The sequence below is a fragment of the Palaemon carinicauda genome, chromosome 18 (assembly GCF_036898095.1).
Source record: "Palaemon carinicauda isolate YSFRI2023 chromosome 18, ASM3689809v2, whole genome shotgun sequence".
Lineage (NCBI taxonomy): Eukaryota > Metazoa > Arthropoda > Malacostraca > Decapoda > Palaemonidae > Palaemon > Palaemon carinicauda.
The window spans coordinates 74,967,445-74,988,077 of NC_090742.1; the positions used below are offsets into that span (position 1 = coordinate 74,967,445).

At 40.1% G+C, this 20,633-nt stretch overlaps 1 protein-coding gene across 7 annotated transcripts in view; it reads left to right on the plus strand.

Moving 5' to 3' along the window:
• LOC137657900 (solute carrier family 25 member 44) overlaps positions 1 to 20,633 on the plus strand; it is a 43,086-nt gene that overhangs the window by 14,801 nt on the left and 7,652 nt on the right. For all 7 annotated transcript variants that reach the window (XM_068392539.1, XM_068392537.1, XM_068392536.1 and 4 more), the window contains exons 4-5: positions 6,252 to 6,384; positions 15,892 to 16,019. In XM_068392539.1, coding sequence (XP_068248640.1) covers positions 6,252 to 6,384; positions 15,892 to 16,019 — 261 coding nt within the window. The remainder of the gene's footprint in view (positions 1 to 6,251; positions 6,385 to 15,891; positions 16,020 to 20,633) is intronic.

Below are 20,633 nucleotides of genomic sequence, written 5' to 3' on the forward strand. Positions count from 1 at the left end.
CCACCAACAAAGATCTACAGGACCTCCTTAGGTCTTTTGAGACCTCAAAGGAACGTCGGTTGTCCACACCAGGCTGGAACCTAGACGTGGTTTTAAGGTTCCTAATGTCATCAAGATTTGAACCGCTCCAATCAGCCTCTTTTAAGGACCTCACATTAAAAACTCTTTTCCTCGTCTGCTTAGCAACAGCTAAAAGAGTCAGTGAGATCCACGCCTTCAGCAGGAACATAGGTTTTACATCTGAAACGGCTACATGTTCCTTGCAGCTCGGTTTTTTGGCTAAAAACGAGCTTCCTTCCCGTCCTTGGCCTAAGTCGTTCGAGATCCCAAGCCTGTCCAACTTGGTGGGGAACGAACTAGAGAGAGTACTTTGCCCAGTAAGAGCTCTTAAGTACTATTTAAGACGGTCAAAGCCATTACGAGGACAATCAGAAGCTTTATGGTGTTCTATCAAGAAGCCTTCTCTACCGATGTCTAAGAACGCAGTTTCTTACTACATCAGGCTTCTGATTAGAGAGGCACATTCTCATCTGAAGGAAGAAGACCTTGCTTTGCTGAAGGTAAGGACACATGAAGTTAGAGCTGTCGCTACTTCAGTGGCCTTCAAACAGAACCGTTCTCTGCAGAGTGTTATGGATGCAACCTATTGGAGAAGCAAGTCAGTGTTCGCATCATTCTATCTCAAAGATGTCCAGTCTCTTTACGAGAACTGCTACACCCTGGGACCATTCGTAGCAGCGAGTGCAGTAGTAGGTGAGGGCTCAGCCACTACATTCCCATAATCCCATAACCTTTTTAATCTTTCTCTTGAATACTTTTTATTGTTGTTTTTTGGGTTGTACGGAAGGCTAAGAAGCCTTCCGCATCCTGGTTGATTTGGCGGGTGGTCAAATTCTTTCTTGAGAAGCGCCTAGGTTAGAGGTTGTGATGAGGTCCTTTAGTATGGGTTGCAGCCCTTTATACTTCAGCACCTAGGAGTCGTTCAGCATCCTAAGAGGACCGCTAGGCTCAGTAAGGAAGACGTACTTAAAAAAGGCAGAGTAATAGTTCAAGTCGACTTCCTTACCAGGTACTTATTTATTTTATGTTTGTTATTTTGAATAACTGCTAAAATGAAATACGGGATACTTAGCTTCTTTGTTAACATGTATGCTGGTCTCCACCCACCACCCTGGGTGTGAATCAGCTACATGATCATCGGGTAAGATTAATATTGAAAAATGTTATTTTCATTAGTAAAATAAATTTTTGAATATACTTACCCGATGATCATGAATTTAAGGACCCGCCCTTCCTCCCCATAGAGAACCAGTGGACCGAGGAGAAAATTGAGTTCTTGTTGACAAGAAGTACTTGAGTACCTACTCACAGATGGCGCTGTTGTGTACACCCCCACCTGTATAGCGATCGCTGGCGTATCCCGACCGTAGATTTCTGTCGGGCAACGGAGTTGACAGCTACATGATCATCGGGTAAGTATATTCAAAAATTTATTTTACTAATGAAAATAACATTTTCTTAGGACTTCCAAATGAAATGTTTTTCTTTATGACGCCGCCTGAAACGACGGCGTCATAAAGTACACTCAGTAAACAACCACGCCCAGTAAACAAAGAAGGCATTTAACGCGCATGATGAAAGTGATAAATAATGATATTTACAGTAAAAGCTTTTAGAAAATATGTTATTACAAATATTATTTACCGTATCTATATAAAATCATACAGTACATACTGTACGTAGCAAAGCAGGAAAACCATTTATGAGAGAGAGAGAGAGAGAGAGAGAGAGAGAGAGAGAGAGAGAGAGAGAGAGAGAGAGAGAGAGAGAGAGAGATTGTTTTACGTACGTAAATGTAAATTTTAAACAAAAAAAAATATGATAGGTTACAACATGTATACTCTTCAGACTTTTAAAACCTTCTCTTTAACTTAATGCATACAGTACTAAACTAAAACAGGCACAAATATTAAAATGTTAGAATATTAAAGTAAAAAATAAAGATTGTTACTGTACTCACCACGAAAGAAGTTGAAGAAAAACTTGAATGATGATGGCGATGAATTTGCTGCACAGTAGAAATGATGATGATGAAGCTGATGATGTCTTCTACTGTGCAGCCAATGATAGTATTTTACGTCTTCAGACGGAGGTGTCTTTTCCTGGGACACCTCTTCAACTTCTTCCTGGGACACTTCTTCAATTTCTTCCGAGGGCATAGTAGCTGGAGGAACTGGCTCTTTTTTGCGAGGCTGGAAGAACATTGTGATCGGAAGTTGCTGCCGCTGCTTCTTTTTTCGCTCGAAGAGCATCCTGTAGGGAGTCATGATGTCATCGATCTTGTTGCAGAATTGCATAGAACGAACCATATCCTCGTCCCACTCTTGCGACATTTCTTTCACCTCCTTCGCAAGGTTGCAGAGCTTGGCAAGCCGTTCTAATGTTAAGCCCGTTTCTTCGACAATTTCTTGGATCTCTTCCTGTGTTTCACTGTCTTCTTCACTGGCCGATTTCGTCAGGTCTTCGAGGTCTGCGGCCGCGTAACTTCTACCGTCTTTTAACATATCGAGAAGCGTCACCTTCTCAGCAATCGTCATCATCCTTCGGTGGCGTTTAGGCTCACTACCAGCCTTAGTAGAAGCAGAACGCTTGGGAGGCATTGTACAGTAGAGTTTAACAGAAAGTTCAACTTAAAACAGTCACGCACAGCACAGATTAAAGTTCACAATAACTTAACGTCTACACAGCGATACGGCGGGAGAGAAAGTGACCGCGAATACGTAGATGCTGGAAGTTGGAGATGCGGGCAAAACACCAATCACAGGCTAGATAACAAAACTTGGGTTCTGATTCGTCATCTATCAGCGCTTGAACCAATCACAACCCGTCTTATATGCTACGTAGGTTACCAATTCAAAGTACAAGATACCCTACGTATACTGTACAGTAATAATAATAATAATAATAAATAATGATAATAATAATAATAATAATAATAATAATAATAATGATAATAATAATAATAATAACAATAATAATAACAATAATAATTTTAACAACAACAACAACAATAATAATAATAATAACAATAATAATAATAATAACAATAATAATAATACAGCTTTACGTACGCTATTTTATGCTTGTTTTGTTGTAGGATGTGTGTCTCTCTCTCTCTCTCTCTCTCTCTCTCTCTCTCTCTCTCTCTTTCGTACGCTTATTCGAGATGTGATTTTTGCAACAAAGAATATTATTGGATGCAGTACTACGTACGTATACATACAAAAGATTCATGGAAAAGAAGCACATCCATTACATTTGTAGTACAGTAGTAGCCATCAGCAGCCTTACACCATTCTAATATGGTATGACTGCATCTGATTTGCGTGTCATGTTCGATTTAATTTTACTACGTACTGTATACAGTACTGAATTATCGTATGATCACATTCTCTTTTCGTGTTTTATTTCTTTCTCTGCTGAATTATATGTCATATGTAATGCAATGAACAATCAGTAAGAGCAGATATTACTAATTACAGTATTAATGGAATTACAGGTAACGAAATATCGTATTTGGGGTCTTCAGATATCGCGGTATTTTCGAAATTTTCGGAAAATCCGCGATATGTATATATATATATGGGTTATGAAAAAACCCGCGAAGTGGTGAATCCGCGATGGTCGAACCGCGAAGTAGCGAGGGCTCACTGTACATATGGTCCTATATATTTTGTATATGTACGGTATTGTACTATATGTATTGTATTTTTTTCCATTTATTATTACATTATTTTCTAATAACTACTTAATTTAGTTTACTGAGGTGTTTTGTAGGGCTTGGAACAAATTAGGCGTTTTACATGTAAAATGTTACTCACAACACAAAAAAATCACTTTACGAAAGCCACTCCAGAACAAATTAATTTTGTGTTGTGAGGCATTACTGTACTGTAGCTTCCTGGATAGACCATTGGTCCTGGCTGTCACAAGAGGACCTAACCAACCCTAGCAAGAGACATGCCCTGAAGGATAACATTCTGACAGGAGCTAGGCATTAGAGTTTTTTATGCATTAGGTGGCTAACCTTTGGTCTAATTGCTGTGAGGCCGTGACTTTAAGGTTCCACAAGTGCACCTAGAGGCTACGGAGGAAAAATGGAACTTACAGAGGGCGGTGTCATTTCGTCGACTCCAGCCTTCAACGTCAGGACTAGAATGCAACCACTCAGTCATCACAGGCATTTCCCCCACCTTACCACCAGTGAGGAGGATGCCTGCAGGCCAACTGGAGGAGGTGGTGGTTCTTCGGAGCAGAGACATGGACGGTGGAGGTCCCTCTATCTGAATACCTCCTCCTGTTTATCAGATCTCCCCCTCCCCTGATTCCTCACCCGGGAACATCGTCATTTTATTGCCAGTGGTTGGCAAAAGATCTTGCTCTACAGGAGGAATTGCAAGACATGTTGCAGAAGGGTGCACTTTAGGAGGTCAATGACAGATCTCCAAGCTGCTTCAGTTGGCTTCTTATAAGGAAGGCATATGGAGGCTGGAGACCGGTCATCAACCTCTCAGCAACAAGTTCATTCGACAAACACCTTTCAGGATGGAAACGACAGCCACAGTCAGACAAGCAATCCGACCTCAGGACTGCAAAATTACCCTTGATTTGAAAGATGCTTACTTTCAAATCCTAATTCACCCCTCCAGGAAATACCTCCAAGTAGTGGTAGCAAGGAAAGTTCTTCAGTCCAAGGTCTTATGCTTTGTTCTGTCAACACTGCCCCAAGTCATCAAGAGGATCTTCGAACTGTATCTTTGTCGGCTCATGCCAGCAAGATTAGCCTTGTCTGCTATCTGTACGATTGGCTGATGCTAGCAGAACGGAGGACAAACTTCTCCTCCTAGACAGAGGTCTCTCATTTTGTCAGGACGGGAGGTTTGTGATAAATTTAGAGAAGTCTGTCCTGTCCCCTTCTCAAAGACTCGTCTGTCTGGGGATGAATATACTTGTAGGGATGGTACAAGGGAATGTTTTCCTGTCCCAGGAAAGACTCACGTTTGTGGAAGGTAGCTCTCCCTATCTTGCAACAATCCCTTCTAGTTTATCAGTCGCAGAAACATCTGGGACATTTAACGTAGCTAAAAAAGTTACAATGGGAACTCTAAACAACCTGGTCTCAAACACTTGAATGATCCACTCTTCCCAGTAAGGATAGGAGAGGAATTTAAGAAAGCTCTCCAATAGTGGCTGGAGGAAGCGAGCCTACTTCAAGGAGGTGAACTTTCGTTACCTCTGATGGAATTCCTCCTCTTTACGTATACATCCCATAAAGAGTGGGAGCACACCTAGGTTAACACATGGTGTCTGGTTCCTGGATGGAGCAAGATTGCTGGGAACGCATCAACATCTTAGAGTTGAGAGCAGCTACCTTAGCTCTCCAGGAATTTTGCCCTCTTTTGTCCTGACTCTTTGGTGTGGATGAGTGGCAACAACACCGTAATGTCCCACGTAAACAAACAAGGAGGTACTATGCCTCATCAGCTATGCCAACTGTTAAGATTGTAGGTCAGTGTGGCATGGCCAGGTAAAGTCTGTTGTCCTTTTCCAAGAGAATTTTAGTGGTAGCCGCGAGCAGCTGTTACTCCTACCGCTGCTCCTCTCCTTCTCCACCCCCAATAACTAACCCCAAAATAAATGAACTGCGAAAAGCGCAACGAGTCTTTCAAACACACATTGAAATGAGATAACACCAACTATCGGTAAGGACTCTTGATTGGGCAGAACTCAACGTAATTTCGCTGTCGGCCTGTTTCATCCTGGGCAAAAGGAATGTGGTAGCAGACAAATTGAACAGGAAGACTCAGATAGTAGGGTTGGAATGATCGTTACCTCATCGGATAGCGACGGAGATCCTGACTTAGTGAGGTTCTCCAATGGTGGAGAACACTTCATTATAATTTTAACCGCTGTGTTCCAGCTTCGTTGTTATCTATTCTCCTAGGTAAAGGACTCAGGTTTGTATAGTTAGGAGAAATACAAATTACTTAAAAAAAATTGTGATATTTTTGGCCTTATTTAATATTATAACCTATACTGTATAAAGGTACTATTAATGAATGTAGCAATGTATTTCAAGTATGCTGTATGCAGTATACTTTCTTACTACTCTCACTTTTTTATCAATGTTGAAAGAGTTAGACATACAAATGATATGTAATAGTATTTTTCACCTGTATTTTTTATTAAAGGTTGCCGCTGAAATTGTAAGAAAAATATACAAGACAGATGGCGTCCGTGGGTTTTATCGTGGGTATTTAGCATCAATCAGCGCTTATGTGCCTAATTCTGCATTATGGTGGTCATTTTATCACTTCTATCAGGGTAAGTATATGCTTGAGTGGTTTGGTTTGGGTAAGAATTACTTCATCTTAGTGAAGCTGTTGGTTAAGTCTGTGTCCTTGTAGCACTTTTGTTTTGAATGTTTCATGATCACTTTATGTACTATCCATGATACAGATATCATATTTGTACAGCACTAGTTTTTTTTTTTTGGTATTTAAGCATTTCAACCTTTTGATTTAGTGAAGTGTGTAAAAACAATTGGTGATGTTTTGGTAAATACTTTATAAGAAATTATAGTGCAGCTACTCGCCTAAACCAACTTGCATTGATTGATTGAATATGTTTATTGGTTATTTGTGTTGTCATGCTTCCATCTTTATGGATTATAAGTTTACCAAATCATCAGGCCTTTCAAAATTATAGAAATTTGGTATCACAGGAAATTTATAAGGATATTGAATTATTAAATCAATAATTCTGCTATTCAGCTTTCATTAAGATTTCATAGTAATTTTTATTAACACATTTTTTGTGTGTGTGTGTTTCATAGATGCAGAGTTATTACTGTTAACAAGTATGGTTTTCCTTCCAACCTTATTGGCTGGCCTGGTATTATTATGCTCCACATATTTTCCAATGCAGTGATAAACCACAGCAGGTGAGATTCAGGGTTTGCCACCCCCTACTTTTGGGAAGTCTTATTTATGATTAAAAAATTCTGTATTTCATCATATAATTTTTGTGTCATCTTACCCTTTATTTTATTAGACTATGATGAATTTGTTTCACTCTATTGCATTTCTGACTGAATTCTGCTCAGATTTAGGTCTTCATCTATACATTTTTTCCCTTATTTCTGGGCCTTTCCTAGAAGTCTGGATCCTTCTACCACCATACTTAATGCTGCTCTGACTTGACTATTCCTCATTCCTTTCCCATGACGTGTCAAACCATTTCAGTCTGTGAGATGTGGGTTTAAAGCTGCTGGGTACCACATCTTCCTGCCCCTTCCTTGTTCATAATACAATTTTCCCACTGCACTTTGATCGTAAATCTTAACATTCTGCAGTCCCACCTTTTCAAAATGTACCAATTTACCTTGTCAGTGCCCAAGTTTCACTGTATTAAATAGTACAAGCCTGGTATAACCATTATAGTTTTTGCTCTGTCTGCTACTATGTCATAAGTCTAGTTATCTCTTCCATTTCATGTATCTGATAGGGGATGTGCCATCATTGAACCTCTAGCAGTGCATTTTAGGCATTACTGCACTCTCGTTTCAGCTTTCTACTATACCTCTGTTCCTGTTTCCTTTCTTTCATCTTGCTTTCCAACCTCTTCAATTCTACTTGATATGTCAACTGCAGTCTTCCCCCAGTTACACATAGGTGGATTCAAAGAACCCAGTGCTGGGCTTTATATTCCAAATTCATAGACTTGATCCTATCTTCCATTCCATGTAGGTCGCAGTTACTTTTTAGTACTGCCTATTTAATCTTTGCTTACCAGAACAATAGGTCGCCATGGTAGCAAATATATTTCTGCTGGACTTAACCATCTGGCAAATTATGCACTTGTGAACCTCTTTTTAGTTATTTAGTAAGATTGAGAAGAAAACCAAGCATTGCTTTTCTATTATAAATAGGGCCGTAAAAATCTCTTGGTCCTAATATTTTTGAGACGTGCAGCAATGCGTAGAATATAGAAATTCATTTTGATGGCATTGTGAACTTTGGAAAAGCCTTTGATAGTGTGCACCGGCCAATTTTGTGGAGAGTCCTGCGTTATTATGGAATTCCTCTTAAATATTTGAATTTGATTTAGTCTGTTCATGAGCATAGCAAGTGCATGGTGAGGGAATATGTTGTTGCCTATGTTGTTTATCCTCCTCTTGGATTTTGTAATGTGTAGAACAGTTGGAGATGGTGGAGAAGGATTAGACTGGATTGGTAATAGGAAATTAGTAGACCTAGACTATGCTGATGATATTGTCCTTATTTGCAGAAAACTACAGGATTTGCAATGCTTGCTTACTAGAATGCATGAATTATCACATAAGGTTGGTCTCAAGATAAATAGAAAGACAGAATTGATGAGAATGGAATATGCACTGGAAGATGAAATATCATTGGAAGGAGAAAGGATTAATGAGGTAGAATCATTTAAGTATTTAGGAACTATGATCTCCAATACAGAGTCTTTAGAATTAGTTTAGTGAAAAATTGAAAAAAGGAGATCAGACAATGGCTAGGTTAAGTAAAATTTGGTAATAAAATTGCCTGAAATGATATATGAAAATCATACTATATATTACTTTAGTGATATTGGTGTTACTGTATGGACAGGGGTCATGATATGACAATGAAACAATCCCCAACAGATGTATTAGATTTGAGAACAAAGCCCACAGAAGGATATTGTGAGTTAAATGGCAGGACAGGATTAGAAATGAAATTACAAGAGAGATTAATCGAGTGTCGCACAGTATATGGATGAGATTATGGTGAGGGGTAGATGGAGATGGTTTGGGTATGCTCTTCACACTCCCCAAGAGAGATTAGTTCACCAAACAATTAATTGGGCTCCACAAAGCACTAGAAGAGTTGGGAGACCCAAGCCTACATGGCTGAGGACTATGAAGCATGGAGTAGATGATGATGAATGGAGAAGTGCTGAATTAAAAGGTCAAGATAGAGACGATTGGCGAAATCTAATCGAGGCCCTTTGCATCAATAGGCGTAGGAGGAATAGATGATACATTTTTTAATTCTGAAAATTTTCTGAGACAATATCTCTTACATTAGATGTACAGTACTGATATAAACCCTATAACTTTTTCATAGCAGCCAATTAGACTTTTTCTTTGACTTCTGTTTCTCTTGCTTCATTTCCAGTTGTATAAGCATTTATGTTTATTTCCAATCTCTCCATTATGATTCTTTATTTACAAGATACCTTCTTCAGATTCTGCTGTCAACCCTAAGTACATAAGCCTACTAGAGCTCCTAGAGGGGAGGGGCTCTCATCTGTATTCCTTCAATTACTTTGCAAACTTTAAAAGGCTCCAGTCTGATTATTGGTGCATACCCATATTTATCTTTGATTCTTTTGATACACATACCACTACTGTATCTTCACTTGAGATATGAAGTTATGTAAGAGTTACACAAGTTTTTGTGTACCCTTTGCTTACATGATGCCCATGTAAATTGTTATCTTGGTGCAATCTCCAATGCCTTCTCTAGATCCTCAAATATTTGTCATAAGCTCCTACTCTTTTTATGGTAAATTTCTTGTAATTGCTTCAGTTGGTATCTTGATCATAAAGCAAACCGAATATGATTAATTTTAAACAATTTTATCAACTTCTTGACTGTCTGCAATATTTTCACAAGATGCGCAAGCAATTTCATTCCTGTATTATTTCTACTTTTATATATATATATCTTTATGATGTTGACTACCCCCCAGAATTTGGGGAAAAGCCTTGGTAAATAGATAGAGATATCTTTATTTCACTCAGGTTTTGTTGTTCCTTTCTATTCATCAGCTTTTCATATATTCTGATAAGTTCGGGGATAAACTGTTCTTGTATTTATTAAGTTGCTTGTAATTCTGAGTGAACCTTAGGTTTTTCCGTTTTACAGATTTCCTAGGATCAATATTCTTTATGGGTCCCTCTTGTCAAGCTAGCATCCTCAAACTTGTATCTGTTTTCTTAGCTGAGAATTCAGTACGGCTTTAGTCATTCCAGTATCTTTCTTTTTAACCTTAATTTATACATTTTTGTACCATGCATACGTTTTTCTTTTCATGTTTCCCGTCATTCTTCAGTCACTTTAATAACCTGAATATTTTCTCGCTTCCTTTGGCATTTGTAGATTCTTATTCAGTTGACAACATACAAGCATGAGGAACGTGAGAATAAAAACATGTAGCACCAAAAGTAAAGACTGCTAAACGAGAGGAGAAATGATGTGACAGTCGATAAGACAATGGAAATAGACGGCCAATAGAGGGAAAAGATAGTAATCATTGCTTTCATTATTATTAATAGCTAAGCTACAACCCTAGTTGGAAAAACAAAATACTAAAAGCCCAAAAGCTCCAACTGAAAAGTTAGATAAAATAGCACTGTTAAAAAGGTTTCAGCTGAAGAGAATAGTTGGAAATCACTATAAGAGGGCAAACAAAAGAGATTGGAATACTGGACAGTAAAGCAATGAGACATTGTATATGAAAGACATCAATTTGTACAAAGGGCAATTGAGAATAAGTTTCCAAGCTTTAGCAGAAGTAGACAGGGAAGAAAATAATAATGTATATTGGTAGAAGAGGTAGGTTATTGGAAAAGAATTGAAAAGAACTGAATACATACATACATATACCAAAGGCACTTCCCCCACTTTTGGGGGGTAGCCGACATCAACAAAGAAACAAAACAAAAAGGGGACCTCTACTCTCTACGTTCCTTCAGCCTAACCAGGGACTCAACCGAGTTCAGCTGGTACTGCTAGGGTGTCAAAGCCCAACCTCCCACATTATCCACCACAGATGAAGCTTCATAATGCTGAATCCCCTACTGCTGCTACCTCCGCGGTCATCTAAGGCACCGGAGGAAGCAGCAGGGCCTACCGGAACTGCGTCACAATCGCTCGCCATTCATTCCTGTTTCTAGCACGCTCTCTTGCCTCTCTCACATCTATCCTCCTATCACCCAGAGCTTTCTTCACACCATCCATCCACCCAAACCTTGGCCTTCCTCTTGTACTTCTGCCATCAACTCTTGCATTCATCACCTTCTTTAGCAGACAACCATTTTCCATTCTCTCAACATGGCCAAACCACCTCAACACATTCATATCCACTCTAGCCGCTAACTCATTTCTTACACCCGTTCTCTCCCTCACCACTTCGTTCCTAACCCTATCTACTCGAGATACACCAGCCATACTCCTTAGACACTTCATCTCAAACACATTCAATTTCTGTTTCTCCATCACTTTCATTCCCCACAACTCCGATCCATATATCACAGTTGGTACAATCACTTTCTCATACAGAACTCTCTTTACCCTCTATTTTTTTTTTACTGCTCCCTTAACTGCCCCCAACACTTTGCATCCTTCACTCACTCTCTGACGTACATCTGTTTCCGCTCAACCATTTGCTGCAACAACAGACCCCAAGTACTTAAACTGATCCACCTCCTCAAGTAATTCTCCATTCAATATAACATATGTGTGTATATATGTATATATATATATATATATATATATATATATATATATATATATATACACACAGTATATATATATATATATATATACAGTGAGCCCTCGTTTATCGCGGTAGATAGGTTCCAGACCCGACCGCGATAGGTGAAAATCCGCGAAGTAGTGACACCATATTTACGTATTTATTTAACATGTATATTCAGACTTTTAAAACCTTCCCTTGTACGTAGTACTGTTAACAAACTACCCTTTAATGTACAGAACACTTAATGCATGTACTACAGTACCCTAAACTAAAACAGGCACAAATATTAAAGGCGATTTTATATCATGCGTTTCCTAAACACGCCAAAAAGCACGATAAAAAATGGCAGCCAATGTTTTGTTTACGTTTATCTCTGATCATAATGAAGAAACAAACGCATTTACACATCTGTGTATAGGTTAGTTTTTGCATCAATTATATTGATTATTCAGTATGTTGATTTTGTTATTACCAATGTTTTACTTAATTTTTCTTAGGACTTCCAAATGAAATGTTTTTCAGGCGGCGTCATAAAGTACGCTCCATCTTCGATCGTAATAAACAAACGAAGGCATTTAACGCGCATGATGAAAGTGATAAATAATGATATTACAGTAAAAGCTTTTAGAAAATATGTTATTACAAATATTATTTACCGTATCTATATAAAATCATACAGTACATACGTAGCAAAGCAGGAAAACAATTTACGAGAGAGAGAGAGAGAGAGAGAGAGAGAGAGAGAGAGAGAGAGAGAGAGAGAGAGAGAGAGAGAGAGAGAGAGAGAGAGAGAGAGTTGTTTTACGTACATAAATGTAAATTTTAAACAAAAAAATATGATAGGTTATAACATGTATACAGTATTCAGACTTTTAAAACCTTCCCTTTAACTTAATGCTTACTAAACTAAAACAGGCACAAATATTAAAATGTTAGAATATTAAAGTAAAACATGTATAAAAAAAATAAAGATTGTTACTGTACTCACCACGAAAGAAGTTGAAGAAAAACTTGAATAATGATGGCGATGAATTTTCTGCACAGTAGAAATGATGATGATGAAGCTGATGATGTCTTCTACTGTGCAGCCAATGATAGTATTTTACGTCTCTTCAGACGGAGGTGTCTTTTCCTGGGACACCTCTTCAACTTCTTCCTGGGACACTTCTTCAATTTCTTCCGAAGGCGTAGTAGCAGGAGGAACTGGCTCTTTTTTGCGAGGCTGGAAGAACATTGTGATCGGAAGTTGCTGCCGCTGCTTCTTTTTTCGCTCGAAGAGCATCCTGTAGGGAGTCATGATGTCATCGATCTTGTTGCAGAATTGCATAGACCGAACCATATCCTCGTCCCACTCTTGCGACATTTCTTTCACCTCCTTCACATGGTTGCAGAACTTGGCAAGCCGTTCTAATGTTAAGCCCGTTTCTTCGACATTTTCTTGGGTCTCTTCCTGCGTTTCACTGTCTTCTTCACTGGCCGATTTCGTCAGGTCTTCTAGGTCTGCGTCAGTTAGCGGCTGGGAATGGCAGTCCAACAACTCGTCGACGTCTTCAGTCGTCATGTCGCCAAACCCGTCACCTCCAATTATCGCAGCCAACTGCACAGATTTGCGTATTGCAGAGTGTTGAATCTCAGACGGTGTAAATCCCTCGTCATCGTAAACAATCTGGGGCCACACCTTCTTCCAGCTCGCATTGACAGTAGCAGGTTTCATTTCTTGCAGTGCCTTCTGGATGTTCTGCAGGCACATGGCTATTGTGTACTTCCGCCAGTACGCCTTCAAATTGAAATTTTCATCTTCATCTTCTTGGGCAGCATTCACACACGCAACGAGGTCCGCCAAGGTATTCTTCGTGTAGAGGGCCTTGAACGCCCTGATAACACCCTGGTCCATCGGTTGAATTAATGACGTGGTGCTGGGTGGCAGGAACTCAACCTGAATGCCCTCATGCGACCAGTGCGTGTCCACCAGCGTTATCCATAAGAAGAAGGATCTTAAATGGCAAGCCCTTCTCTACGAGATATTTGCTGACTTGCGGGATAAAACACTGGTGGAACCAGTTGGAGGTCAGCATCTTCGTAATCCATGCTTTTTGATTATGCATCCAGTACACGGGAAGGAGATTCTTATTTTTATTTTTCAAAGCGCGAGGATTTTTCAACTTGTAAATAAGCCCCGGCTTTAGCAAAAATCCAGCAGCATTGCCACACATCACGAGGGTAACACGATCTTTGAATGCTTTAAAGCCAGAGGCTTTGGCTTCTTCTTTGAACAGGAAAGTTCGCGACGGCATTCTCTTCCAAAACAAGCCGGTCTCATCCATATTAAACACTTATTCCGGCTTGTATCCACCTTCAGCGATAATGTTCTTGAACGTCTCGTTCGCGTAAGTTTCAGCAGCGGCAGTGTCAGCGGAAGCAGCCTCGCCATGCAGGGAAACGCTTTTCAGGCCAAAGCGTTTCTGAAACTTCGCAAACCATCCTTTGCTGGCGGAAAAACGTTGTTTCTGACGCTGGGAATCAGTGGATGTCCCTGGTTGAGGTTCATCTACATCATCATCTTCTTCAGCATGGTCGCCATCGTCGTCTTGAGGTTCCTTTGCCGCAAAATTCTCATACAAGCTCAAAGCCTTGGTTCGGATGGTATTCGTATCCAAGGCTATATTCTTCTTCCGGCAGTCGGCAATCCAGACTGCTAAAGCACCTTCCATGCGTACGATCGTTTTATTACGCGTGGTAACTACTCGCTTCGCTGATCTGCTAAAGGTGATGGTAGCCGTCTTTCTAATGTTCGCCTCGTCCTTCTTGATGTAGCGAACGGTGGATTCGTTCACTCCAAAATGGCGGGCTGCGGCCGCGTATCTTCTGCCTTCTTTTAACATATCGAGAAGCGTCACCTTCTCAGCAATCGTCATCATCTTTCGGTGGCGTTTAGACTCACTACCAGCCTTAGCAGAAGCAGAATGCTTGGGAGCCATTGTACAGTAGGGGTTAAACAGAAAGTTCAACAAAAAGTTCAACTTTAAACAGTCACGCACAGCACAGATTAAAGTTCACAATAACGTAGCAGCATCTACCCGGCGAGAGAGCGGCGAACAAAGTGGCCGCGAAAAGATGCTGGAGTTTGGAGAAGCGGTCAAAACACCAATCACTGGCTAGATTTCAAAACTTGGGTTCTGATTCGTCATCTATCAGCACTTGAACCAATCACAATCCGTCTTACATGCTACGTAGTAGTTACCAATTCAAATACAAGGTACTACGTATACAGCTTTACGTACGCTCTTTTACGCTTTTTTTGTTGTAGGATATGTACGCTTATTCGAGATGTGATATTTGCAACAAAGAATATTATTGGATGCAGTACTACGTACGTATACATACAAAAGATTCATGGAAAAAATGCACATCCATTACATTTGTAGTAGTAGCCATCAGCAGCCTTACACCATTCAAATACGGTATGACTGCATCTGATTTGCGTTTCATGTTCGATTTAATTTTACTACGTACTGTATACTGAATTATCGTATGATCACATTCTCTTTTCATGTTTTATTTCTTTCTGTACTGAATTATATGTCATATGTAATGCAATGAACCATCAGTAAGAGCAGATATTACTAATTACATTATTAATGGAATTAACGAAATACGTATTTGGGGTCTTCATATATCGCGGTATTTTCGAAATTTCCGGAAAATCCGCGATATGTGTATATACATGCGTTATGAAAAAATCCGCGAATTGGTGAATCCTCGATGGTCGAACCGCGAAGTAGCGAGGGCTCACTGTATATATATATATATATATATATATATATATATATATATATATATATATATATATATATGTATATATATATATATATATATATATATATATATATGTATGTATGTATGTATATATGTATTTATATGTATGTATATATATATATATATATATATATATATATATATATATATATATATATATAGTATATGTATGTATTATTTAATATATTATATACACATATAAGTATTAAAAACAATATTTTCCAATGAAGAATGACTTTTACATCCAAGTAAAAAGGTACAGTTGTTCAAATACTGAAAGGAAGCACTTTACCTTTTTTATCTGGTCAATATAGATTGTGTTATTTCTAGTTTTATCTTCAAAGTTTATAAAGAAAAATATTTAGTAATATCCCTTTTTCACAATTTATGAGAACTGTGATGTAACGGGTTTGTAAGATTCTGGCTTCAATATTCTTTAATTATTTTTTTCTCCCTTTTTTTTGATAGATCATCTGGTACGTATTGCTCCTGTGGGAACGTCAGCATTACTTCTTCAGTGCATAGCAGCGCCATTGGGTGGTTGTACTACTGTTTTGATAACTAACCCCCTAGATATTGTCAGAGCAAGGTTGCAGGTTAGTATACCTTTACTTGTGTAACGTCAGAATTATATAGCACAGTATAAGAAAAATTTGAATTAGATATGTATCACAGAATTAACCCTTTTACCCCCGGGGTATTTGGAAATTTTCAACCCTTAACCCCCAGGGGGTTATATTTTTCCCAGCACATTTTGCAGTATATTTTTTTAAAATTGCTCTAACAGCCTTAATTTTTGTCATAGAGAGGTCAGGTTGATCTCATTCTCTTGGAAAATGCCTGAATTTTCTCAAAAAATTATCAAAAATATGAAAAAAAAAAAAAAAAATTATAGCATTTTTTTGCAAGGACGTACCGGTACGTCCATGGGGGTAAAGGGATGGCTTTTGTGAAACATACCAGTACGTCCTTTGGGGGTAAAAGGGTCAATAAGTGAATGGTATAATATAGTAGAGCAAAATAGATTACATAGCCGAATTATCTGGACATAGGTTAGCAAACCTTGGAAAGAACAGCAGTATACTGTATACAATTTACGCTATAGTTAACAAACATCAAGAATATAGATACGAAAGAAGGGGCAAAGTACTAGACACCAATATGCCATAAAAAAATGAGGATTAGGACTTGATGCAGATTTGTTGATGAGTGAAAGCTATTTCCAAATGTCACAATATTAATATTTTAGTGAATCTTTCCCCTAAATTGATTTGCTCAATTTCTTTAAGATAACATCATGAAAGAAGTGATAAAATTAATATTTTAGCATGAAAGAATGATAGTCCCAAAGTCTCTTGAGATGTCACCAGATGGTGATACCAGCTTGGTTTATTCTGCTCAGCCAGGTAGTAACAAGAGCTGCTTCCAAACTACTGGTAGTCAATTCTTGTATGTTAGTGTCTTTTAATCCATTAAGCAACATTTACACTAATTAAGCTAGTGCTGGTCTAATACACCTTTTGAAAATACAGAAAATAGTAAAAGTAAAAGAAATTTGTCTGAAATACAGTATACTCCAAAGCAAATAAAAGGACATGGCAATGTGGATATACAGTATTACAGTACAGCCTAAGCTTAAGGAATGTAGGTAATATATGATCACTACCCAATGTTTGAAAATCATCTATTGTCTCAATGACAATTGCCCCTCTAATAGAGGCACCAATACCCCTCTTCAGCTATGCATAACATAACAACATCTTTTTCACTGGATCGTCCATTTCAGGAAAGGGTGTTCTAGTAGAAATAGATCTAGCTAAAATTAGTGGGCTTGCCTGGCCCATGGCTCAAATTCCTAACAAAACTCAAAGTATGATTGTAAGCAGGTTTAGGAGTGGCTCCTCAACCTCGAGATCTCTGCAAAGCAGGTTTAGGAGTGGCTTCTCAACCTCTAGATATCTGCATTGATAAAGTTTCTTTATCTTTATATGACCTAAAACTTTAGGTTTGTTTCTTGATTGCAAATTTACTTTACAGAAACACATTCAGCCTGTTTCTTCTTTTGGACAAAAAAAATTAGCTTATTGAGAAAGTCGTTTAAGATTTTCGGTGATCAATCTATTCTGAAGATATATTTTAATTCTTTTATTCTGTCTAGTTTTAGTAATGTTCTCCTGTGTGGTCTTCAGCTGCTGAATCTCGTCTTAATTTGTTAAACAAAAACTTGCTGTCTATTAAATTTTAAATATTAAACTTAGCCGGTGAATATATAATAGCTGACGTCTCGGACGGCTCGACAGAAAAACACAAAAACTCGCGAGCGATCGCCATGAAGGTTGCGGGTGTGCCCACCAGCGCCAACTATCGGCCAGATACCGCATATACATGTAAACAGCTCCAGTTCTTCTCTGTCGGTCTTGTCAACAAGTTGATTCCATTACTCGCTGTTGACCTGGAGTTTTTCGTCATTCTTGGTGAAGTACTTCTTTTTGGTTTTGAGCTTTCGCAGTGCAGGTGTTTTTATCTTCAATTAAAACTCTTGAACTCTTTTTTGGATAGATTTTATTGTTGATGACTTTGGATTGTTTTTGGATTTTCTTTGACTTTTCAAAATGGCTGACCCTTCTCCAATTCCTAAATTTCGTAAATGTAATGCTAGGGATTGTAACAAACGTCTTCCAAAGGCCTCTCTCGACCCACATACCGTGTGTTCTAATTGCCGTTGTAAAACCTGTCAATTAGGAGATCGGTGTGATGAGTGCGTGGTACTTTCGGAATTCGACTGGCTAGAGTTTGATAAGTATTCTCGTAAGCTAGAGAGAGATAGGGTGAGGAGAAGTTCCTCTAGATCGTTAGAATTTTCCTCCTCCCATGCCCCTGAACCTAATCCTTCCCCAGTAGTAGTTGTGCCTGAACCTTCTACTAGCACTCATGAACCATCAACGCTTGAATGGCACATTCAAGCGTTGGGCGAGAGAGTTGAATCTTTGGCTACGGACCGTAATCAACTCATGGCGGATGTAAAAGTGTTAAAGTGTCAGAGTGCCACATTAGAAAATCGTGGGGATAAAGTGATTAGTGCGCAAAGTGTTATCAGTGTTGCGACCGAGGGTTCGTCTGTTCGTGCTTGTCGTTCGCCTAGTCCGAGACCTCTTGCAAGCTCCCATGCACCAGGGAGAAGTAATGTCGTAGGACTTATGGGGACGAGAGGCTTTAACCAACGAACAGACGTTCCCTCTATGGTTTCGGGCGTGTCTCGTCAAGACCGCCCCTACCATAAGACGAGCGAGGCGGTTTTCTCCTCGTCATCCGAAGGCTTCTCGCGTAAGAAACCGTGGAGCAAGGTTTCGAGACCCTTAAAGCGGAAGTCAGTCCCTTCAGGACAGGTCCAGCGTCCTGGTTGTAGCCATTGGGACAGCTCTGACCCTGTGCAGTCATCGGAAGACTGCTCGCCGCCTAAACAGAAGCGTAACACGGGCTCCGAGAGAGTTAGTTTAGGCAATGTTTTGCAGTCACAGACGGTACCATCGTCTCGACCCGTACCCACTCCCGTTGATCCTAAATGGGTTGTCCTGCAGGATATGCAGAATACTGTAAGCTTGCCTCCCTTATGGAGGAGTATACTGCTGAGCAGGTTCACGATGATCCTCGCCGTTACGCTGATCGAGATCCTGGCCGTCAGCCGCCCAAACGAGCCTTTGCTCGTCCTGTTGACGTTGACGTTACAAAGTCACGTCAGTCACGTGACTTAGAGCCTCACTCGATGCAGTCCCGTGTTGACTTTCAGCCGCTTGTGGACGTTCAGCCGCTGCCGCATGCTCGTGTTGACGTTCAGGACGTTCACCAACCAGCTAAGTTGACTTGTTTTGACGTTGAGCGTCAAGCACCGCAGTCAAGAGTTGTTTTAACTGCTCAATCTAGGCAGTCAAGGCAGTCTCGACTTGACGTCGAGCGTCCTCCCGCTCCTGTTGTTGTTGCTAGTCAGTCCGTTAAGCAGTTACATGACGTAGCGTCCTGGACTGCTACTGATGCTCCTTTGCGTGTGGACTCTGCTTGTCAAGCATTGCCACCAAGGCAGGTCTCTCCCTTGCTTGAGACTCATCAGTTGTCGGACGAGGTTCCTTCAGATGAGGACGTTGCTGATCCTCCTCCTAATGATAATCCTTTGGACGTTTTATCTGATGTAGAAGAACCTAAGGCTGTACAACCTTCGATGGATTTTAAGAAAATCATGATGATTTTCAAGGATCTTTTCCCAGATCATTTTGTTACTGTTGCTCCTCGTTCGCCTCCGTCTGAGTTTGCGCTAGGCTTAGCTGCTACCAAGCCTGCCTTTACTAAGCTAGTGCTTTCTCGCTCTTCTAAGAGGGCTTTACGTCTTCTAGGCGACTGGTTGGTTACCAGGAGGAGTTTGGGGAAGACGGCCTTTGCCTTCCCACCTTTTAAGCTAGCTTCTAGATCGAGCGTCTGGTATGACACGGGAGAAGTTCTCGGCTTGGGAGTCCCTGCCTCTGCCCAGGGTGACTTCTCAAGCCTCGTAGACTCTCCCCGTCGCCTGGCCATGAGACGCTCGAAAATTTGTTGGTCCTCCTCGGACCTTGACCATCTCCTTAAAGGCGTATACAGGGCCTTTGAAGTTTTTAACTTTCTAGATTGGTCTCTAGGAGCATTAAGTAGGAAGATCTCGTCTGCTGACCAAGATGTATCCTTACTTATTATGTCTTGTATGGACAAAGCCATCCGCGATGGCTCCAATGAGCTCGCCTCCACCTTTACGTCGGGAGTCTTGAAGAAGAGAGAAACCCTTTGCTCTTTCCTTTCAGCAGGAGTTACTCCCTGTCAAAGATCGGAACTGCTCTTTGCTCCCTTATCGGCTGCCTTGTTTCCACAACAGCTGATTAAGGACATTGCTGCTTCGCTTGTGCAGAAGGACACACATGACCTGATGGCTTCTTCTGCTCGCAAGGGAGCTCCTTCTTCATCCTTTGTTGTGAGACCCAGAATCGAGACTCCTGCGTCTAGGTTTATCCCGCCCTTTCGTGGCAGAGCTCCCAGCAGGGGAGGCTCTCGTGCCGAGGGAAAGAGAGGTAAGAGGAGAAGAGCCAAGTCCTCCCGTGGCAGAGTCTGACTGCCCACGTCCTCAGACAGCGGTAGGGGCCAGACTGAACAACTTCTGGCAGGCCTGGGAGAAGAGGGGTGCAGACCAAGAG